The 24,772-nt window shown below is 35.9% G+C and overlaps 1 protein-coding gene across 9 annotated transcripts; it reads left to right on the forward strand.

The window, feature by feature from the left end:
• The first annotated feature begins 160 nt into the window (after nucleotides 1-160).
• LOC128190290 (protein MTSS 1-like) lies at nucleotides 161-24,753 on the forward strand. Of its 9 annotated transcripts, XM_052862299.1 has the most exons (18): nucleotides 161-548; nucleotides 3,204-3,265; nucleotides 3,396-3,469; nucleotides 10,617-10,701; nucleotides 12,467-12,558; nucleotides 12,810-12,884; nucleotides 15,897-16,054; nucleotides 16,297-16,458; nucleotides 16,668-16,808; nucleotides 17,358-17,378; nucleotides 17,709-17,828; nucleotides 18,552-18,963; nucleotides 19,766-19,869; nucleotides 20,601-20,699; nucleotides 21,515-21,695; nucleotides 21,927-21,986; nucleotides 22,183-22,308; nucleotides 22,598-24,753. In XM_052862299.1, exons 1-18 carry the CDS (start codon nucleotides 477-479, stop codon nucleotides 23,335-23,337), a joined length of 2,784 nt encoding a protein of 927 aa, XP_052718259.1. In that variant the 5' UTR covers nucleotides 161-476; the 3' UTR covers nucleotides 23,338-24,753. The 9 variants fall into 9 exon arrangements, with proteins under 9 accessions (XP_052718259.1, XP_052718264.1, XP_052718263.1 ...); XM_052862304.1 differs by lacking the exon at nucleotides 22,183-22,308; XM_052862303.1 differs by lacking the exon at nucleotides 20,601-20,699.
• Nucleotides 24,754-24,772: the final 19 nt, after the last annotated feature.

Raw genomic sequence — 24,772 nt, forward strand, 5'->3', positions numbered from 1 at the left:
GGCTCTCAAATAATTTAGATCAAATTACTTCACAGGTACATATACTAAATAACTGTTTTCATAGAAGGACAATATTTGGGCTTTAGAATGAATAACCCTATTGGGGCCCCGTAGATTTATTTCGTCCAATCAGATGTCGTAATACAACTCACGTGGATTTGTTTCGTTCTCAATGCATCTATGCAGTCTATGGTAGCATGGACGTTACACATGAGGACAAGTGGATAACCAAACACACAAAATATGGATTATTTTAGTGGAAAACTCTGCGGAAATAAGATTTGAAGTCTGTTTATTCTAAATATAGGTAAATTGTAGACAAAGGGACGCTGTATTTATGGAAAAGTGTTCCAGACGTGGCGGTATCTGTGAATTTGAAATCAGCATTGTTTTTATCGAAAGTCTCTTCTGAAAAGCAGTTTCATTTCACTTGTCGCCTGCAAGCCGATTGATTTTTGTGGGTTGTCGAAGACAAAATGGAAGGTGGAATCGAAAAAGATTGTACAGCACTAGGTGGGCTGTTTCAGACTATCATAACTGATATGAGGGTAAGTTGGACCTTAGGAATCATTCTTATCAGGCCGAGCTATTGTTATTACACAGTCAAGACGTTTAACCCAGTAATTGATTGAACATGACAATAACAAAATTACGAATTGATGCTGTTGATTGAATGACCTAATTATAATGTTAAATCATCAAAATAAACAGCAGAACGAAAAATTGCACATTGATTTGTTTCTTTTTATCAAAGAAACTTTTTAAAATTGTGTGCATTAATATTTTCTGTATTTCGGTAGCTCGGGAACTTATTTAAAGCAAATTTTACTGAATTTTGAGATTATAGAATGAATAAATTAAGTTGCATTTTTAATTTAATGACCATATTGTATGTGTTATTTACTGAAAAAGTGCTGAATGTTGTTATAGCTATTCTTTTTGTAATCAGGGAGTTTCCTTGCTTTCTGTTTGATTCATTAACTTTCATCTGTTTTCAACTTATTTTGATCAGACATGTGTTAAGAACCTCAGCAGGTCTGTTAGGCAGTAATCCTTTTACCTCATGTATACACAGATTAGTGGCTATCTTTTGCCTCACAAAGAAAACCATGACTCAGACATTGGATCTTTAACTAGGTCAGATTAGATTAACAAGATCAATGATTGATTAATCTTAATCCCTTGGATTAAAAAAGAAAATAAGAGTTCTGGTGTAGGATTATAAGTTTTAAATCAGCAAAGACCTCTAATGCTACAGCTATATATTGTCCTTAAAGTATTTGTAATGTTCATATGCCGCCCATCCTTCCTTTGTAATGTTGTCTTATTAATAAGCAGCTTAATAATATGTACCAAAAACTCAACTATTTTGCTGTATGATGAAATATCGGACCTTGTGCCTGTCTGTCACTTTATTATTTATTTAAATGAAACAATCCTTAAAGGAATCGAGAAAGTGTTCAACCATGACTGTAGATTACATGTGTAATAAGTTTAAATTCAAAAATGTTAGTTTTTCTAATGCATTAAAGCAGCTGTTCATGGGTTGTTGCTAAACATAGTGTATGCACGTATTGAAATAGAATATATATGTTTCAATGTAGCATGCATCGAGGAAACACGATTCCCTTCTTTTTAAGTTTTACGTGAACACATTGTACCGGTAGTCATGCATGGGTTTTTTTTCTCCATAGAAAGGACTTATTAAGGAGTCCTTGCAAGATGTGTAGGTAACGCAGGTGTTATAGATCTACAGTTCGATTTAGTTATCTCATTTTGTAAGTAAGTCGCTGTAGTGAAAGAGAACTTTTTGACCTTAAGTGGAGAAGGGCACCTTTAAAAAGTTACCTGAACAATCATTTGGAGACTGATAACATCGGTTAGGCCAAATTTAGATCAGCACAAACATTTGTAGAATGTAAACAGCCATGAAAGTTACTGTACCATTGGTTTATACCATTGGGCTGTCTGACAGAGTAAATTTTATCTCTGTCAACACCAATGCAGGGCCTTGTAAAATGCCTCATAGATGGCATCCTAGTAATTGTATACATGTATTGAACCTAGACACACTTGATATGTAGACAAAATGTCGGGTGGTTTGTCTGAATGGGAAGTGCAACACACACCTGCAGCGAGTGTGCTATTATGCACAATTGATCCTTTGGTCGATCGGGTATAGAATCAACTGGTACATGTTAAAAAATATCGGCAATATTTAATCACATGGCGGGATTTATTGTGCAGCACTGCTGCAATAAAATCAGTGGAAGAAAAACACCCTTTGTGATCTTGTTCTTCAGTCTTCTGTGCTTTCATTTTGTAAGGAGGCAAGATCATTTACAAAGACTTTTGCAAGAGGTTTTAAAAAAAAATGAGGTTATACATGTAAAGATTGCAGGGAGGTACATTATATTTAGAGATATTGCATTTATATTAATAGCTCAGAGCCTCAGACATTGCTCTTACATCAAAGGAGAGTTTATTAATCTTGTAGATTTTTAGTAAACACTTATTTTTTATGGAGATAAATCGATTGATTCATAAATCAGTCCATGCTGCAAGTAAATGTACAAAGGTTTTGGATTTATTACAACTTAAGCTACAATAAAACAGTTTATTATGACATGTTTCTAAGAAGAACCAAGAAATAGTCTTGGAATTTTGATAGCTTTCAAGATTACATAGAGATAGTGGCCCCCCTGGGATGGAGGTTCATTGATCTACAAATTGTCTCTTGTCAGTGTCCAGAGTTATCTAAGCTGACCAGTGTGGGGCAGTGTCCTTGGGGCAAATCCTGTTATTTTCCTGTGGACTCTGAGAGTAAACATTGGGGGGTTTCCTGATTAGGGAAGCGTGCTTGTACACAAACTGTTGAAGCCTTATCTGTGTTGACAAGCACTGGTCTAGAGTCGACTCTAGAATAATAACTTTAAAATATATGTATTAGTAAAGTAATTGTTTGTTTGGTGTGTTCCCCAAACTAGGGGCTAAATTGCTTGCATGAATATGTGTGTGCCAAAAAAAAATAAATCTACATCCTTTGATGGTCAACTATGTTCTAATGTTTACATTAATGTAGTCTTAGACTTATGGTAGAAATAAAGCTTTCAGCAAACAGAAGTGTATCACAACCTATGGACTTTGTAGAAAGGATATTCCAATTTTAGTTTTGAATTAAAATCTTTGAACTTGTTTTTCAGGCCAGTTCTGTGGTTTGGGAAGATTTTACCAGTAAAGCAGCCAAACTTCACACATCTCTCAAGTAAGAATATAGTTTCTTTCTTGATAAAAAAGAAAACAGATCCCATCTAAAATCCCAGCTGTCAGATAATAAATAAATTGTATAATCTACCCTCAGTATTGAGTAAACAATTTGCACTCTTTAATTTCAGAGCCACACTGGCTGCCATTGGAGGGTTCCTGGAAGCGTTTCAGAAAGTTGCCGACATGGCAACAGGGTCGAGAGGTAAGGAAACTCACCCAAACACCAAGAAAACCAAAAAAATGTTGATAGGATTTATGGCCTTGAGATGCATATGAAATTCATTTTTAAAAGCGATATATCCAGAGGCACAGAGAACCAGATGAAGGAAGTTTTTCATTGTTGCATTGCCTTTTTCCTGTACTGAAGGGCTGTTATTAGTAATGAGTGGCAGTACTCTATTCTTGGCAGCCGAGAGCTGGATTACTGGGTGTTTGATATAAAGCTTATTTTGTGGCCTGAGTTGTTTGTTGCTGTTGTTGCGGTAAAGGAGAGGAAGACTATGTCCTCCACCCAGTAAATTTGTCATCATCTTGGAAAGCTACATTAATAACAAACACTTCATCAAGGAACAGGAAGTCTACTCACTGCTTTATGATGTATGAAATGTAAGAGATTTGAAATGTAAAATTGGGCCAGGAAACGATAGAATAAATGAGGCAGGATGTTTCATCTCAAATAATGAGACTTGATCATGCAATGTTCAAATGCCACCTGTACTTTATCAGTGGAGGATTTGGCCGGCATGTCATCTGTAAAATAATTTCTTGTATAGAGTTCCATCAATATAAACATTTTATGAAAAGGGAAAGTACATTTTATATACAAATTTAATTCATCAAGATGTGAATCATCTGGCATATATATATCCGACCACATCATGGAATAGAAAAAGCAGTGCTCTGATTCAAATGGACAGAGAGTCTTAATTAAGGGCACCAGAGGGAAGTCAAATATACATGGAAATAATTAAAAAAAGGACATTGTTAGCCAGAGAATGAGCCATGAGTAGCACCGACACATACTTGTCCCATTTCCTTGAAATTCATTTTAAATAGGAGTTTTAATTAGCAAAAGTTGAGTTATTTTGTGGTTTTGTACAGACCACCGGTTCTGATTGGTGTTTGCATACTTTTGTTGCATACTTGACCTCAACATTTGGTTTTAAACAATTTTTTATGGGCATGAAAAATACACAACATGTTGATGTAACCAAAAACCTATAACACCTTCAAGGATGTTTTTATTCACAAACCTAGTGGAGTATGGCTTAGTTATATGGAAGTGTCTTTTTGCTTTTGATACATGAATTAAGTAACCATGTCTAAACCATAGTTTGAAACTGTTATCAGATCTTGGTGTATTCTACATTTTGAATGATCCTTCATGAAAAAACTGCTAGGTTTTTCTCTGTAATTGAATTTGTTGATTTTTTTTATGCATAGTGGATTACTACAGTTTGGGTTTTGATAGGAAAGTCTCAGAAGGCCCTATCTGAACCACATGACATGTTATCACTGCTTGATATAGATAACTACAGTTAGAGATACAGGTTATGTAATATGATGGTAGAAATATAAGGGTCTTGGGTGGAGAACTGATGACTTATTGGTGCTGTAGAAATGTACCTCTTGCCCCATATGTGGAGAATCAAATCATTTTTTAGAAACTTGAATAAATGAGAGTTGTTTTTTAATCAGTACGTTTTGCATTTAGAGAAGGACTGGGACAGCAATACTTGTCTTATTTAATGTGTGGAAGATGGGATTGTCTTGTCACTCCTCATAATACATGTACAATGTATGAACAGATTTATTAAGGCAGAAGGAAGGTGTCTTATTGCCTCATCGCTACAGCATCTTGTTTGTTTACAATGTACATACATACTATTGTTAGGGTTGGTCTAGACAATTATACCTCATGTACACCCACTATGATATTCATTGACTCCCATAGCTCTCATAAATCATAATTACAAATCAGTGCTCTTATCCACTTGTCATATCCTCAGACTTTGTCTTGTCACGATCCACTGATCTCTTTCATTATTTGGACAACTGCTGTGTGGTTTTGAAATTGCACACCTTTAAAATATTATGACATATTGCATGTGCCAATTTGCACTTTAATATCCGTTGTTGGCATGTACAGGTACACAATGAGCACACCCAAGGAAATTTTCTTGTTCAAGCCTTTATTATTTAGTTTTATTTATTCTTAGAAGACGGTATCATTTTCCTGGTATGTTTATTACAAGTTGTAGTTGGATGGCTATTGCCAAAAATACAAGTATGAATCTTAAGCAGTAGTGTTAAAATATGGAGGTAATCTAGTATGAAAAAAAAGAAGTATTAAAAATACAATCAATGTACTTGGAGCCGTGTTTCTACCATTTAAAGATGAAGACTTAATTTCAAGACCCTTTGTACAATAATGACAGGTGCCAATTATTATTCATGTTGATACCCTGATCTGTGTCTTAATCTTCTGTTTGGTTACACAAGGCTGCACCTACTTGGAGCCATTACCTTCTGGGTAAGAATTGGATGAAATCTGAGCCGTGCACTCGTCAACCCATAAACAAGGTATACCCTAACTCAACACAGTTCTGTCATTGATGAGAGAATTACAAAATCAGCCCAACTCTATACAGGATACTACCCCCCAAATAGTCAATAGTGGATCACATCAGGTTCTTTCAAAAGACAAATGTTTTTTATTCTTTGTTAAGTGTGTTTGTGCAACTTCAGAAAATCAGATCTTTCAATATTGATAACTTCTTATACAAAATTTGAGGGTCGAGTGTTCCTTCATGAACAGATAGGGACACACAGGAAATGGGATTTAATTACCATTGAAATGACCTCGATCAATATTAAATCCCATTATGGTTGACTGGTAAAAGCATATTTTGATGGAATTGTTGATTGATTTTCACACTGTTTTGTTCAACCATGTGGAAGAAACCAACACCGCAGAGCAAGATGGCTCCAATATTTAAACCTCACACATGCTCTCTGTCCAATGTAATCTCACAGATCAGTTTTAAACATTTACATTTGCCCAGCATAAGTAGGTATTTTCAGAGAAAAAGTTTAAGAAAAGGATTATTCCATGTTTTGGGGATTAGGTTTTAAGGCAGACATTTTGGCTGGGAACTCAATTGAGGTGAATACATAGACTTGAGTATGTTATTGCTGTTATGTAATGTCCTTGAATGACTTGGTCCAACATTTGACATTAAAGGTAATAAAGTTAGCAAGCATTGTATAGATCACCTAAGATCTAATAAACACTGGCAACAATACTATGGAGGGGGTCACTATGAATGGAGTTAGTTACCAGTATTTAGTAAGGGTCTGCTGGTGCAGGGAAATTTTCCAGGTCATGTCATGTTGCAATCTTAGGAACGATGTAATGGAATGTGAGACACACCACTAATTTTTTATCCAATCAAGTCAATTATTCATGTACAACAGATGAACTCATTACAATGAAGGTTTCATCATTAAAAAAGATTGGCCCAAGGCTACAAACATGTAGCTTTCTGTAGGGTCTACATCACACAAATTTAATTAGTGCCAATTAAATTAAATGGCTCGGTGCTTGCATGATATTTCTGTAATTTGCGACAGTGAAGATGACCCGCTGTATTTCATACAAACAGGAGGAATGGATAACCAGTATTGATTTCATAGTTTGCTTTGATTCGCTGAAGTTAATGTAGAGCCATTATTTACAATCCAACTCCCTCTTGTTCAAGGAATGATCATGTTTTTCTGGAAAGAAATTTCTTGGGGGGGGGGGGGGGGGGGGGCTTCTGGACATGCATCAGAGCATTTTGAGATTTTGGCTTTCTGTCTAAATTAAAACCCTTTAGAAGTACGTGTTACAAATTTTTCTTCAGCTAAACTATTTTTTCTCTTCTACAAACTTAAAAATATTTTTTATGTAATTTGATCTTGGAGAGGAACCAATCAGTTACTAATCTGGGCTGTAATTAATGTGATTAGTGGGGTCCACCATTGTTCTATGGCAGCCATTGATCTGAGGGTGGATGTCTGTTTGCACTGTCAGCAGCAGTATGTGACGATCAATAGCAACACCATGACAGCCCGACCTAAGTCTATATTGACTTGTACAACCACTTTGTATGTCACTGATCAAGACTAGGAAGAGATCTGCTTGCATTGTTCAAGTCAATGGATTTGGTTGATTTTCAAGTTTACCCCTATCTGTTATTTAACCTTTCCTTGTTTTCATTTATGAAATATTTATTAAGTAACATGACCGGTAAATCTGTAACTGAAATACGATAAAAGATGAGGACATTCTAGGTATTACATGTTGTCATATGATATGTTGTCCTATAAGTTTGTGTATAGATCGTACTGCATTGAGGAGTCTGCACTGCTAAGAGAACCAGGTGTTAGTCGACATTAATCCTCAATAACCAGGACCTTAAACAGAGAGTGGCTAATTAACGGACATTATATGGCAATTGTACCTCTTGTTGTCTCTTTTATCTTCTAGTTGAGGGATCAAGTACTTGTTTGAGATACCAGTACTAGTATTGAACATGAAAAGGTTTGCAATCTTCACTAATCGACCTTTTGGCATACATGCTTTAGTTTTAACACCCCTGACCCGCTGTGATTTATGGCCTGATAAACAGCTGCCTTGTCCTGTAAGATGTCCTTAGCTGACTCTGAAGGACAACACTGAACAAAGTTTTGTTGAACTTGCAGAAATTGTGATTTTTGAGTGAGAAGAGAAACGAATCAGATAATGCCATGAAGTCATTTCTAAGGGCTTAGTAAGGGAATAAAACTTGATTGAATGCTAGATTTAAGAAGAAGCACATATTGATAAGGTATTGAGGACATTTGTCTTGAATATGAAATGTCCTTAATGATAACCCAGCAATGAAACAAGATGGTCGAAGGATTCTCAGTGAGGATGCTACAAGTTGATTAAAGTTTATTCAGGGTCACTGAAATGGCATCAATAAATAACAAGTTAACCCTTAGGTATTGGTGGGGTGTTGTCCAACTAAACAGGCAGGAGTGCCAAGGAAAGATGTGTTTTATAGTCTGCATTAAGTCTTTGATGTCAGCAGGGTCTGTGACCCCATGACCTTCAGGGTGTGAACACAACTTGTGTTCTATAGTGCATGACCAGCCAGGGAGATTGCTAAGATTATGCATGGTTGTGTGGCTGAATGTGAAAACCATTGATAAGATACCAGGCTGATGATGGAGTGCTCCATGAAGCAGAAGAACTGAGTGATGCAGGGAGAATTGGCAGAAAAAGAAGCCAAAACCTAGTGTATGGGATACAAAATGATACAGATGTTTGTATGATACATGGGGAAATCGTAATCAGTATATCCCCAGCTATTGAGCTTGAGCCCCTGTGTGTGCGAGCTGTATACATGCAGTCATCTCTCATTTCTCTGGAATGCTGATGTGTGGAGTCAATAGATACATTCGGAAGGCATGCACCAAATTGTTCAAACATTACTGCCTTAGAAGAAGATTCTTTTTTTGGGGGGGGGGGGAGAGAAAAAAAGAGAGATAGATTAGAGAGAGAGAGAGAGAGAGAGAGAGAGAGAGAGAGAGAGAGAGAGAGAGAGAGAGAGAAATATAGATTTTTGTTTCTGCAATGTGATACAATGAATAAATCAGCATAGATCTCAAAGCTTGCAGCAATCTTAAGGCCATGTGGTTTAACTTCTTGTAACCCTGACCATCAGAGCAGGAACTCATGCATTGTAATGAAATTACACTTTCTGGTTACCCCTGTGTGGGAAAGTCAGAGTGGGCTGGTGTGTAGAGTTTACAAGACTGTATATTACACATCAGACAAAACGACAAGGTCAGGACATATTAAGTATTAAGGTCGAAATATGGGGAGTCATGTTTTGACAGCTAATTTACATGTATTAAAGCTGATGTAGGCAGTATTTGACACACTGCTCTATTTTAGGAATTTATGTGTTAAATTAATCCCATAGCTAATTATTTTAGTGGAATCAATACTGGGAAAAGCAAGCTCACTCCAAAACCATGTGCAATGTTTTATAGTGTAAGGATGAGATGTGCATTACTCGGTGCAGTAAATTACTGGTAGTAAATGTCATCAATTACACTTCTTGGCTGACAATAATGGCAGCTATATGTGCAACAAACACAAACATTTATCTGGGGAATTGTCCCTCTGTCCTGAACCTGATAATGCAGGGATGTGAGTGAAGTAGAACCGTTCTCTATTTTATCAATACAGACAGATTTGGAAATCAGATCTCTGTATAAAATGGTATCTGTTGCACTGTTTGTAGAAGGTCGAAGCTGATCATTTAAACGATGTGTGCATTCAAGAGATATAGAGCTATGATGTTTATTCAAAAGCACGCTGCAGTAAAGACCAGGGAGAAAACGGCCTGTCTGTGCATTGAATTGTCTGCCAAGGAGTGACCTCATTTTGTGTTAAGATTGAAGACAGCCAGTCAAGATTGAATCTCTGATTACATAAAGCCAAAACTTGAAATATTTTAAGAAAACTTGTATTATTTTGAGGAATTTATGAGAAATCTTTTAGTTTGAAATATATAAACAGGAAAGGTACTTGAGACTTTACTGCATCCTGTGTTGACAAAATAATAATGGGAGAAACAAGTGAGAGGGTGCTTATCCCTCTCCAGTTAGATGAGCTAGTCCTGTTTTCTCTTAATATGCTCATTGTGCTACACCCGATGGCTTTTCTTCATCCTCTCACTCAGCAGAGGGGTGACATGATTTCAGGCAGGAAGAAAGTGCTCAGTACATTTTGAATAAAACCACATCTGTTACCAGCAGGGTCGACTCCTCCATTATTTTTGAGTGGCTAGCTATTCAGCATGCTTCAGACGTGAAGTCAGATGATTAGACATGTACTGTGTACAGTACATGCCTATTTACTGGTACTTGTAAATATGAATTGTGCCAGTGTAGATAGATTTGAATGCTGCCATGCTATAAATAGACATTGACCCTCCATGGTCAGTGGCAAAACTTCCTTCACCTGGTTGCAGTCTCTGATAATTGTGGCAGGATTATCTTGCCCGGTTCCTGTTTCTCAGTGCCTGATAAGTCTGAGCCTATCAGACAACCAGGTGTTAATAGGCTTATACATATTTATAGTACAGACTCATTACATCATATACACTCTCTTCTACTTCATCAAAGAAAACCAGCATCTTTGATAGCTCTGATATTTGTACTACCTATTTAAATATACATATATTATAGTGAATTGTTTTGACTAGTATTTAAATGAGCAACAATCATGATTTAATTCCTTTACTTTTCAGGTGCTACAAAGGAAATTGGTTCAGCTCTTACAAGACTTTGTATGAGACACAAGAGTATAGAAGCTAAGCTGAAGGCGTTAACAGGGTAAGACTAAAGACAAAAGCAGGTGCTATCAGCACACTCAAGTACAGGAAACAAGTTCCTCAGCAGTCCCCTTCCCCTAGTCCCCACTCCCTAGCAGAATCAGACAACACAGTGTAAGAGCAATCACATAACAGAGGCTAATTATGTTCTGTGACAAAGTCACCTGTTTCCCATAGTCTATTCTATGCGAGTACTATTCATTATGTTATTTGGTCCCTTATTTCACAGACTGAATTCAAGTAGTGACAGTGCCAGGCTTTGGGATTTAGTAACCTTGTAAATGCCCCGTCTCATATTTTTAAATCTAATACATACACAGTTTTTTAAGTACACATATTTTGTTCTGTTTTAAACTGAGTGCAAATCATTGGGTTTAAAATATCAGTATTCTCTTGATGTTTCGTGTACTTTCAACTGTGTTGCTGCTAGATTGGTAGAATTTTGTAAGATGTTCTCTTGCAGTGAAGGGATTATTGTTTGCACATTTATTGGTATTTTTGGGTATTTTATTGATGAAATTGGTGCTGGGTTGAAATTAGAAAAATATTTTCTTTGCAGTAAGTAATTACTCTTCACTCCACATTCCATTTCCTTTAATTATGCATGGTTTCCCCTGCCTCAGAAATCTGACTTGCATCTTTAACTTTGGTCATAGATTTCCTTTCTTTAGTAAATACATGTACTTAATTATTCTCTTTCACCATTCCTTGATTGTCTCTAGATCAATGTGAGCTTTGCATCAATCTGTGACTTCTTAGATAAGAAATCCCTGTGTCATAATAAATGTATGTGTACATATACAGGGAGAGATGAGACCGAGCCCGTTTATGAGGGGGCTCTACTGAGGAGGTTTACTGCCCTGTCTGTTGTGGTGTAATTTGATAGCTGTGTGTGACTGGTCTTCACACCTGGGTGATGTTTTCCCTATCAGTTACAGCTTTCTATTTGACAGTTTGTGAGTCCCATAACACCCCCAAGATTTACACAGCTTCACTCAATTGTAGTATAATCCTTGTGGTGGAAGGCCTGTAAACTGGACCCAGAGTCTGTTTGATTCTGGTTTTATTGGAACGTTATGGCCTGTTAATAGGGGGATTCTCATTGTGCTGAGCTGGAGATAAAATCTGACATTATGACACAGTAGAACTAGAGTCTCTCTAATGTCTCAATAACGGCAATATCCTACAGGAAGTCACACACAGCTCAGGACTAATGACCTTAATTAATTCCTCATCACAAGTGACTCTTCCTCTGCCTTCCATTGTATATCCTCTAAGAGCATCTTTACAAAGGTCACAGTGTATCCATTCGATGAAGCATCTCATCAGTTGGCCAATACATTGTAATTTCTTACCCCAATCTTAGTATATTGTTCTTGTATTTGAGTCCAGTAAACCAATGTAGAGACAGATATAGTTACATAACCCATCATCTCATCCCATTCTAAATGCAATCAGCAAATCAGGCTCTCTTAGATAGAATCTCCTTAGACTGTCCATTTATGTATATGTTTCAATTGATGTTTGATAAGTACATGTACTGTGAGTTGAGATTAACCATTTATATACATTTATATTAAGAATTTATATTTATATTAAGAATGCCCAATGTTCAGTGGTTTGATTTTGTTTCTTCTTGTAACAGTAATTCAAATATTTTCATTTGAATTAAAATTCATTATATTTTATCAAGATTTGAATTGAGCAATTCATGTAAATTATATAGAGATTTTTTTTTTATCAATGCTCTTTCCATTATTCTGCAGGTCCATAATTGATAATCTAGTCAATCCAGTTCAGGAACACAGTGAAGAATGGAAAAAATCAGTTGCCCAATTAGATAAAGAACATGCTAAAGGTAGGAGACTTTCTAAGGACATTCCAATCTTTTTCAGGGCATTTGTTATCTGTGATGTGTTGAAATCTTAAGTCTATGCTGTATTTAAACCGGTCAAATAAGTTTTAAATGCCAGACTTCATAATGGTCGGTGTTTGAAGTTTGTTATTGACTTGCACAATTGTTACTGCTCTATGACCAATTTTTGCAACCAATTCAATGCAATTCAGATGATTGAAATTTATATCTACAGTGTAATTTCTTTTTTCCAGAGTACAAAAAAGCACGTCAGGAGATCAAGAAGGCAGCTTCAGACACAATGAGGCTACAGAAAAAGGTCAAGAAAGGTCAGTAAGGTTCTTTTAGGGAAATTTTTTTTTTACTTGTGAAAGTGAAACCACAGTTATTAAACAGTTATTTTTGCATAAAAGTTATATTACCTATTTGCTTAAAGCACCTGCTAGGGTTGAAGAGATGAAAGATTATCTTCCCAAAGTTCATCAGATTTTGTTGAAAACAGAATTTGATATATTATGTGGTCAAAAATATTAATGTGGTCAAAAATAAAGAGGAGTCAAATATGTTGGAATTTTGTCATTTATTTGGAGTTTGATGATGCAAAAGCATTCTGTTTTTGATACAAATAAAAAGATAATGAAAGATTGCAGGAGTGGAAAAGTGTTTCCCTCCTCTAGCAATTGTATAATGTTAAGTATCTTTCCTCAAGTGTTACATTTAACAGATAAATCTTAGTTTATTTGATTGACACTGTATCAAAGGAATACAGCAGAGATTAGAGCTGTAGAAAGTCTAAGAATATTCCCATAAGCAAGATATGTTTCTTAGAAACTGTGTATCTCTCTGTAAAAAAGTTGGCTGACTGCTTTATCATGATTATACAAATAAAAAAATGTTAGAAAATTTAAATATTTTTAAAAAAGTACTTGAAATCCAAGAGGACTTGGTTGAATTATTACCATTGAGAGTACTACTTGTAAGTTAAATTTTGAGGTATTACTGACTTAGAAACAGGTCCCATTATCTGTATAATAGTGAAAAAATAGATAAAAAGCAGAGGAACCATGGATGTAGAACAAAAGTGGATGGAAAAAACCCCCCTTAAAAGCTGCAGTGGCTCTCTGAAGATGTAGCCAAGGGGAGGTGAACAGCTGACATGTCATATGTTAGGGAGAACCGTTGAACTTTTGATAGCCCTGAACATCCTGTAACAAGGAGAGCTAGATCCTGCCCCGGTGTGATACTTCACTTCTAACAGGCCTTGGTACTTTAGTTCTACATGTATGATATATAGCATGTTATTAACATGACACAAAAAGATGGAACCTGGGCATTCAGAGACCCTGCAATTGTTTTAGCAAATAATGTTGAATTTAATAATTTTGACAGGCAAAGCATGCCATTTTTATCAGGGTGTGTTTGAAAAGAGGAAATCTCAAATATGATCCTGTAGTGCTTAATGATTTTATATGATAAGGATCAGGGTTTGAAAGCTGATGGGGTCACTGAACTGATAAAAATTGTGTATCCTTTAAAGTCATCCCCAGAATTCAACACAACCCAAGTGAAATGGAAGATGGCATACACTAGTACACTGTAGTTGTATGTACTGGTGTATTTGCGTGTTTTGTGTGCTCTTGATAAAAAAAAGTGTCATTGTTGTTTTCTGTTGAAATGAGTTAATTTACCTCCTCAAAGGTATCTCATGTGTAAAATGTACATTAAATGTTTCTGGTTCAGGGGAGGACAAAGAAATAGTGTTGTGGTTAAGTTTAATCCATTTGGTAAATTATACTTGAGGAAATGTGTGAAATGAACCTTTTCCTTTTATATAAATAAATATTTTTCTAGAACGTAGTTAGTCAGAGAAGGAAATCTGAGTAAATTTGAGAATTTTGTAAGATGTAATGTGATCAATTGTATTGTTTTCATGTACAGAAACTTGAAAAGAAATAAATTGCTTGGCTGTAAGTTTTAATTCAAACGGTTGTATTTCAAATGGAAACAATCCTTTTGGATAGGATTGTGACAAGGGGTCTGAGGTACATACTGGGTGGAAATAGCAGGATGTTATCCTTTAATGAATAAGCATGGCAATTAGTTCTGTAAATATTAATTTACACCATATTGTTCAGGAATTATTGAGTGAGCGATTACATCAGAGTAACTTGAGAGCAATGTATCTTGCTGTCAGTTATCTTCTGGAGAGCTCAAATTTGTCTAGACAGAACAGTATGGTGACAGTGCTGTCAGCTAGCTATACAGTTGTGTATTGATGGAGGGGTAACTTAAGTCAGCCCAGATTTTATTTCGCTAACACTGACCCATTTTGTACTGGAAGTACTCTATTCATGGGCAGAATCTATCTCTCTCTCTTATACTTCTTATTTTGACAGTTTGCTGGAAGAAGATCTTTTGTAGAAAACATTTAGGAGGGTATTTATTTATGTTTTTATATGTAAATGTGGTATGATCAATCACAGCTAGGATACATGGTAATTGCATGAAGCCTACACTTTCCCAAACAGGTCTACTTAGTTATGCAATATCTAGGCGTGAATAGGGGCTAGTTAACAGAACCTACACCTGCATTTTAACTGTGACACTGATAACCTGTTGCCTTGGGTCGGTATGTAAGCTGACTAATGCAATGTGTTGATAAATAAAGTCAGCTTTGATTGATTGAAGTACATATACACACCAATACATCACAATATCAGCAAAGTCTGCTAATAGAAGGCATATCATTAGCAGGAGAAATTGCCCTTTCTGTTGGTACACAGAATGAGTAGAGGACTGGAAAAGTTTGCCCTGTTTTTGTTCTTTCCATAAAACAGGCTCTGGCAGCTCCATTTAGCTCTTTAAGTACCTGAAATTGCATCATTGTAATTAAAGTGGGCCATATTGACTTGGGAATTGTTTAAAATCTGCTAATAGCTGCTCATTCTTTGAAGAATATCCTGCAATCTAATATGAGATTGCTCAAGACTTTTGTATGATTGGTCACATTTTTTTTTTATGGTTACATAACAGAGAAAAGTTAAACCAAAGAAAGTAATGCTTAAAAAATTATGATTTTACATTGTAACGAAACTGATTTTAATACATGTAATGATCTTGGAAGAAAGAGAGATAAATAAGGAATTTAGATTTTAGTCATGCAAGATATTGATGAAAAAAAAGACGTTTTAATGAAAGATATGGAAATCACACATTCTGAAATTGATATATATATCTGTGTACTATAGATGGTGCAGAGAAGATCACAGCAGCAAGGCTAACCTTATTGTACATACTATATGTACCTGCTTACCACTGACAAGCTGTTGTTGTTATTTCAGGAAAGAATGAGATGCAGCTAAAGCTGGACAATGCCATGGAAGATGTTAACAACAAATACCTGGCACTAGAAATGGCAGAAAAGAACGCCGTACGCACAGCCCTTATTGAAGAACGCAGTCGCTTCTGTTTTTTCATTAGCTACTTGAGGCCCTTTGTTGTAAGAAACGAATGCCTGTTATATATAATTATATTTACTGTAAAAACTAAAGTTAATTTATCTGTTTTAATAAGAGGTTCTGGGAAATGAAATTCTTTTTCTTGTTCATATGCATAATAGTTATTTGTTAAAGAGGCTCTACATAAACATTAGGTTAGATACTTATGTCGACATCTGAATATGAATCTTGGTCATTGCCAGTATGGGTGTAGAAATTTTGATATTATGAATTTGAATTGAAGGACCATGAGGTGAGTTTGCTGACAGAGATCACACACCTACAGGAGATCATGGAGCACCTGTGTATGCAGTGTAATGACCCCCACACCCTGCCCCCGGCCAGCGAACAGGTCATCATGGATGTAAAGGGATTTGATAGCAGTAGTGTGTGGAACTTCTCACAAGTATGTCTCCATATATGTTATTCATCTTACATTTATAAAACAAGTGTCATTTATTATTTCACACCTGTCCTTGCATTATTTAAAGCTTAAACAGAACCTTGTCATATACTTGTATATTCAAGAACGCCTTACTTTCAGAGCCATCAAAAGATGTTGAGAGCTTAACATCCAATCAGAGATATCCAGAGTTGTTTTGTTTTTGCTTTCAGCATTCACCCCCGAGCTCTCCGAGTTCAATAGGATCGCGTAAATCCAGCATGTGCAGCATCAATAGTATTACCTCTTCCTCCAGTGGTTCCATCAAATCACACTCTCCCAGTCACCTCAATCATCTCAGAAACTCGGCTCAGGTTAGTGCTGCACTGTCCCATCATTGGCTTCCTTCTGTAGTTATGACAAGGGTCACAGCCTTCATGTTTTACCATTGAAACATTTGTAGCGTGAGGAAATGTGGGTCAGAGTTCTTGTAAGTTAAGTTGCAATTTAAGTTTTAATTGACAATGATTGAACTAACGTGAAAGAAATGGAATAGATTAGGTTTTAATTGAAATAGTAAGATTTACTTTATGAAAGCTCAAGTCAGTGTACCATTTGTGATGTGGTGACCCTTGTCATTTAGTCAACAATAAAGGTGGTGGTGAAAAAGATGTCGGGTACAGGGAGACAACTCCTTTGGTTTGCATGTACATCCTATTTCCTCCCTACATTACCATGTAATAATGTGACATTTTCTTCTTGTGCTATAAGTTTTACGTTGCTTGGTTAGCTTCCCTTATGCATGTTTTTCCCATATAACCTTCCATGTAGTTGCTAATGCATTATAGGTAGACAAACTCTCATTAAGTTTGTGCAGACTCTGGTTTTGTGTGAATTGAACAATCTTCTTTCTATTCTCTCAGCTGCTCCCCAGATTTCGATTAGTAAGTGGTATTGTAACCCCTGCACCACACTAACATTTTCACAAGTCCTTTAAAACCACTTTGTATCCCTCTTTCAATGGAGTGTGCATGATATATTTGTGGAGGTGTGAATGTTTGTAATTACATTTCTCAATTTGTTTGAGGAAAGAAAATTGTTCAGATTTGTGACAGATAGACTATACTTCTCTATTTTCCAAGTGGCTCTTTCAGTGTTACAATAAAACAAAAATTTGGATTCAGTTTCATTAGCAGTCGGTCTATTCTTCTCGATGTCTTTTTTGGCTTCGGAGTTGTAGTTTTGTCAGTTGCATGCTTTATTTTTATAATCAGACAATACCAATGGGTACAGCACGATTAACGAGCGTTTCTTCCCAGGACTCCGGATTTACATCACAAGATACCCTGTTTCTGCGACCTGCTACTCCCACGTCATTAAAAATTCGCCAAAAGGTACAGTCCATTACTTCCTGTGTGTAAAGCTTCACGGTCTACTCCTCCACCATTGCATGCTGCTAGTTAGACCATCACCAAACCCTGTGAAATCATTAAAATGATTGCAAAACAAAGTTTACATTCATCCTTTGTATTTTATTGAATCTATGCATTAATCTATGCATGAATTTCAATTTTCAAAAGCATAACTGAGTAAATAGGAGTTATATTTGTAGTAAAAACAGTAAGAACTAGTAAATAGGAGATAGATTTGTAGTAAAAATAGTAAGAACTAGTACTCTATAATTTGGGCTGACATAAAAAAAAATTCAAGCATGCAAACTGTCCCAGTACAATCCTAAGTCATGATTGAATGATTTGACAGAAAACATACCCTTTCTTGTCTAAAACATGATATGAAATATTAATTTTTGATGGTCAATTTATTTATTAAAAAAAATTCTCATAGGAGTTCTCTCTTTGTTGCCTTGACAATAAAATGCTTTGATTTCTTAATTGGCAGTAACATATTTTCTTATGGTTTTATGGAAATTATTTTTAACCATTTTATTGTTATTTTTTATTTTTGAAATCGATGTATTTAATGTTGTTTGCTTAAAGCTTAAACAGCTTCTGTACTATTGATTCTATTATCTTTTCTTTGCTTTTTAATCTTTACAATATGTTCTTGACAGTAACTTTTTAAGTTATTACTGTATGCCATCTGGTTGTTTGACATAGGATGCAGATCAGTTAAGTACAGATAATGCTGATGCAGACTCCCAGTCATCAACGCCCTCGGACAACACACCGTCTGCTAGCTCCACGTGGACCAACTGGCCAAACCCACCCAACACCAACTCAAAGGCAGAGGACAACAGACCACACACAATATCTTCTGCTTATGAAAAGACTCACAACAGACCAGCCCTGTCTGCCAGTCTCTTTGAACCACCCTCAGAAATGGCAGAAGAGGAAGACGTTCAGATGAGGAACAAGAAAAAAGAGAGGTCAAATTCCTCATCCAGTTCTGGGTCGGGACACTATGCCCGACCACAGTCTGCTACCATCAACAAAATGCAGCCAGTGTTGCCACCCCTTGCCCCGAAACCAAAGTCCAAGGCAGTGCCACCACCCAAAGTCCCAACACTAGGTCTGTTTAACATGTAACCCATTGTTCATATTCAAGAAGAACACAATTGTCTAGAACATTTTTTTATTGCAGTATTACACTTGTTGAAACTATTTTCCTCAAACATTACATAGGGAATAATGCATACCTTTTTCATACTATACCCGGTATCAGCCCGAGACACCAATATCAGCCAGAGGGTCGAATACCTGAGGGTTGATATTGGTCAAGGACTAATACATGGTGTAATATGGAAAATGGTATGTATTATTTTATGTATTACATAATTATAGTAATTTAATATATCGAAGACATGATTTTTGTCCCAATTCAACGTGATAACGTGTGAATCATGTTAGACTTTGTTTTGTGACGTATGCATTATTGCCTTAAATTTCTACCTAATTCTGAACTGAAAAATTCAGAGAAGTTCCAAGAAGGTGCGATACGGATCCGTATCTACCCTGTAGATCTATATCAACCATGCAGAATCCATATTAGCCCCTGAGGCTGATAGGAGTATTATAAAGTTAGCTGTAATGCATATGCAAAAAGCCTGTATTTATTACTAAGTAGGTAATAAAGTACAGTATAACATGTTTATAACGAATATGCTTGTAAAGATTTGATGCTCACAGCAAAGTGATTTTCATTCCCTGTGACTTAACTACATGTTGTAAACTTGACGGATATAATGAACTACGCTGATAACGAAGCAAAACTGCCATTCCAAGGCACTTCATTTTTAGGGTATTAAACTGTGATTAAATGTGGAATAGATTGTTTCTCCATATTTTGATTAGATGTATATTCCTATTTTAAGGAGAGGCACCTGCCTATGTGAACATGAGTGATCTCGCAAACATGGCTGCCAACAAGCGAAGGGAGTCGGAGACTGATTTAAGTCCACAGCCCGGGTCTACGGAGGTATTCATAATAACACCAGTGTCATTTCCTAGCTTTCACAGAAATGTTGCCATCAGTTCACAAACGCACCTATTTGTAGCAGTATGAAGCTCCATTGTTTTAGGGAAATAATTAGAATTGTGCTTGAATAAAGAAAATAAACACTGATCATCAAATTACCTGTCTTATTTTGCATGATTTTCTCATTAAATGGTGAGAAATATTTTCAGCTTTCTAAAACGCCTTTAATTGCTATAACTGTCATGTGCTAAGCAGCTAATACAATTATCAACATATGCTTGGAAATGAACCATTTTATTCAACTACAGCACAAAGCATGAATTAAAAATTTATGTTCCAATATTTGTATTATTTTATTTTATCCTATTTATGTATTTATGATTTTGTTTATGGCCAATATTGTTTATATTTGTTTATCACTTGGTCAAAGTTCCAGATTTGTGACCAGTACTTTGAATAGTTTTCTATTCTACATTGTAAAAATGAGGTGCTGAACAAAACTGGAAATGCTTTGAGTTTTAAGCTACTTTTAAACAAGTAATTCATTACCGGTAAAAGAAATTTGAAACACTGTTATTTGGTGCCAGGGAACCTTTCTGATAACTATTTAACAAAATAACAGACTTCTAAAACTCTTGTTGTAGCTTAAAATTAAACTTTCTTCACTATTGCCTACAATTTTATTTTCTGTGGCCTTTTGAACTGTCACTCTTTTCTGTGTAAACTACTAGCTCCCCGAGGACCTGGTGGAAGCAATGCAACAGTTAGATAGTGCTACCGCTGCCTTAAACAGCGAGTACGAACAAGAGGAAGAGAAGCACCAAGCCAAGGCAAGGACTCTATATTATCAGTAGAAGGGTGCTGGCTATCTCTCAAACTTCTCTGCACTTTTGTATTGTAATGTGACCATGTTGTGAAATGGGAATAATACTTATATTTTATCTATTTTCACTTCTGTACAGGTGTATCAGTAGTTCTTTGTGGTACTGTGATCTATATACTGATATTTTGCATCAAAGTCTGTGAACAAAATCAAGTATTTGCAAAACAATTTAAGGAGAATATGAATTTTATTGTTTGCTTGCATGTTTTTATTGCATGGATTTTAAGTTTGGCACTGATCTAGAGTAATACATCTTTCACAAATAACTAAAATATCAGACTATGTATTTTAGTGGATGATTTGTTTGCAGATAGATTTTAGTTCTTTTTTTTTTTTAATTGAAATTTAGATGGATAACAAAATTTGCCATAGTATAAAAGTAAGATTTATCACGATATCACTGTTTGCAGTTGGACTCACTCTTTGGAGATTTAGACATCTCATTCTCACACTATGACTGTTGAAGAATTATCCAGACAACTTTATCTTAATCAGATTGTCACTCGAATTTATATATGTGGAAAACCATGCACCATATTTATTTGACTACACTAAAACAGAAAATATACATGGAGCTTAAATATTGATTTACCTAAACGTCACAAAATTTCATTTTATAGCATTCCATTCATGTTCACACAATCATAGAACTCGTAATACTTTTTACTTAGATTAAAACAAAAAAATAGTGCATTTGTTTGAGCAACCAGTAAAGTAATAATGGTTTTAATAGTGAAGATACCTTGTAATTTATTTGTACAGATGAAAAGAAACACAATGGAACTAGCGAAGGCAATACAGGAGCTTGAAGCCAGCACGGCGGCGCTCCAGTCCACTTATGATGGAGACAGCAGCACTAGTCAGCACTCCCTGCAGTGTTCCAGTGGTTACGGTACCATGAACAACACACCAGCTCATTCACAGGACACAATAGCCATGGGAGGTGAGAGTTACTGCCTTGCCAATCAGGGAAACATCGTTTCCTTGGTATTTTCTTAATGATTAGGTTTTTGTTCATTTTTGTTTTGTGCAATGTTAAATTTCCAATTTTGATTCATGATTTGGTAATGTAGTGCTTTTAAGCTTTAATCAAGGCATGTGTTTGAGTTTTTCTGTTAATCAGAATGATTTCATTTCATTAACTGTCTATATCCTTATATTGTGATATTCTCAGGAAGTCTCAAGAGACGTTATGTGCAGACTCTCAGCATGTCACCTGCTTCAAAAAAGTCTTGTAAATATTGAACTTGTCTGGAATATTCACCTTTGTTTGTTTCTTAATGCATGGTTTGTTTAAAACTTTGTGCTGTGCTCTACCAGAGAGACTTCTTCAGAGTATCTGTTCTCTTTGTACGCAGATGCCTCCAGAAGTTTTGCTTCTTTTTCTCTTTGTGTTTTCACTTTATTTTCCTATTACATTGTGTTTGCAGATTTTGATCATAATACTTCAGAATGCATATCTGGCAATGAAAAATATTTCACCATCCCTCGTAATTCAGAAATAGGGAATATGTTCAGAGCTGAAATGCAGGCTAAGCGGCCGGCCTCCACTGCAGGTGTGTTGGGAGTGAGATTTAAGCGGCACTAGGTCCTGTTGAATATGAAAACTAATCTATCACATGTCATGAAATGTTTTTGTGTTTAATACAGAAATGCATGTCTTTGTATATGTTCTCTTATGTTATTATAGACAGAATGACTAATACATGTACTGTATGTCAAACTATGTATGCTACTATTTTTAATATTCTATAGTATTTGCATATAATCAGATCCTGTAAAAGCATGCTTTTGAAACATGTTTATCAATGTGGGACTTGAGTAACATCATTTCGCTGCTTGTAGGTATCCCTGTGTCCAGACAGACAGGTGCCCCTATCACACGCCGCAGTTCCATGAACACTCCAAAGCCACCGCCCCCTGTCAGACGCTCCTCCTCTATCACCACAGCAAATCCACAAACTCTACAGCGACTCAGAAACACTCCCCCTAGACAACTTCAGTCAACTTCTCATGGTCAGGATTCGGACCCAAATCGTACATCGCTACATCGCAGAAGTAACAGTTCAGGGGGAGAACCAGCATACGCTGAATTACAAACAATTCAAATGAGTATTCATGCTCGGCAACAGTTACAGTACCAACCTGAGGCCAGTCCATACGCTTCAGTTGACACACAGCAGATAGCTTACTCAGCCCCTCCAACTCCCTCCCAGTATGGGAATAGATCTATGCCACCAAGTGGACATTATCAGCCCTCCAGTGTTAATCAGGCAGAACTAATGCAGAAGCTGAATGCCCAGTTCTCAGCACTGAATGCTCCCTATCATCAGGCGGATGATAGTCTCCCCCCGCCCCCACCAGAACTAGTCCAGGTAGACCCCGAGTTACCTCCCCCTCCCTCAGCAGCAGAACTGGAGGAGATGGAGAAAGTGTACAGCACCCCTGCTGTACAGCGACCTCCCCCAGTAAACCCTAAACCAGCTCACCCAGGGGCAGATCCCAGTAGACTAAGGGCTTCGTTAGTGTCAGAACTAAAAGGATTACGTAAAGTTTCTAACAGTGAAAATGATTCCGAGTGCTGACAGATACCAAAGGAAAGTTGGAAACAGGCACTCTAATGATATTGAAGACAACAAAAGACAAATGATTTATTCTATGATTGTTATTTTATGAACAGATCATGTAAACAGGACATGTAATGTTCTTAAACAGACACTCTTATTTTACGTGTATTAACTGCTGTAAGTAATTTGCCATTGTAAACATCATCACTGTTTTTTTTAGTCTGTTTTTAACTTATTTTTAATAAAGTAGTATTTGACTTGGGATAAAGTCATTGTGATATGAAGGCAATTATTAATCATTTTTGTTTTTCATTTCCATTTTAGGTACTTGTATGTTTTGTTTGTTTACTGTGGTGCAATTACTGACTAAACATAGCTTTTTCAAAACACACCATTTTGATTTGCATAATATATAATTTTCGTTATTACGTTTTTACAAACATAAAATGTTAAGATGTTCTTGTAATAAGCAAGCTTTATTAACTTGCAGACTTAACAAAACTTTCCTTAGTTTCAGCTGATTTCCTACTAAAAAATAACTTGTGACATTTGTGTTGAAGGTAAAGTTTGCCTATCCCTGCATTTATTAACTATTAACGTCATATTCAGTAAGAATAGTTTGTCTTCTTCACGTTTTCTTGTGTGCCAACAATTGTACATTAATGCCATTGGTTTTGTATATTCATTGATCTTCCAGAACAATCTCATCATGTTATATATTAGCATCAGGGAAAACTGTTGAAATTACTGATCACATAAAGAGAGGGTGTACAGGGATGCGGTGTGTGAGTTTTGTTTGTGTGACGTGAATGTGTGGTCAATCATTTCATCCCAGAATAGACAAATCCTCACACTTCATGGTTCAACAATACATAGTGCAATTTTCATGTAGTGCAAGTCTTATTTAGTATTCATTTTACCGTGTGCTATTGTTTGTAATTTTTTTTAATCTAGTTTTATCCAACACAGTACAGCAGCTTTCTCTGTTATAAGAGTTGTATGCACACCATCAACATCACTTTACATTGTGTTTTAATTTTCAATACTTACTTAGACTTGTCAATCTTGTACATGTATAACGTAATAAGAATGAAGATACAAATGTAAAGCTTGCCACCAAGTGTCGTATTAATCTTTACAACTTCCTCTGCAAGACAATATTCATTATATATGAATCTTCATTGGAAGCAATAATTTGAAGGATTAATCCTGATGATAGCAATAAAACAGAAAGTAAGCAGATTACCACTTGTATCAATGTTATTATAATCAGTTTGTTAAATTCTGTCATATTTACTATTTTTACAAACAGGTGGTACTGATTATATTGCTAGTAGCTTGTGATGTCATGTTGTCGGTAAATGTTGATAACAGTTAGGACAATTCTTGATATGTTGTGCATATAAAATGCTGGAATAAAAAAAAATGTGTAAACGAGTGTTGTCACTGTTAT

Source organism: Crassostrea angulata, chromosome 6 (assembly GCF_025612915.1).
Source record: "Crassostrea angulata isolate pt1a10 chromosome 6, ASM2561291v2, whole genome shotgun sequence".
NCBI lineage: Eukaryota > Metazoa > Mollusca > Bivalvia > Ostreida > Ostreidae > Magallana > Magallana angulata.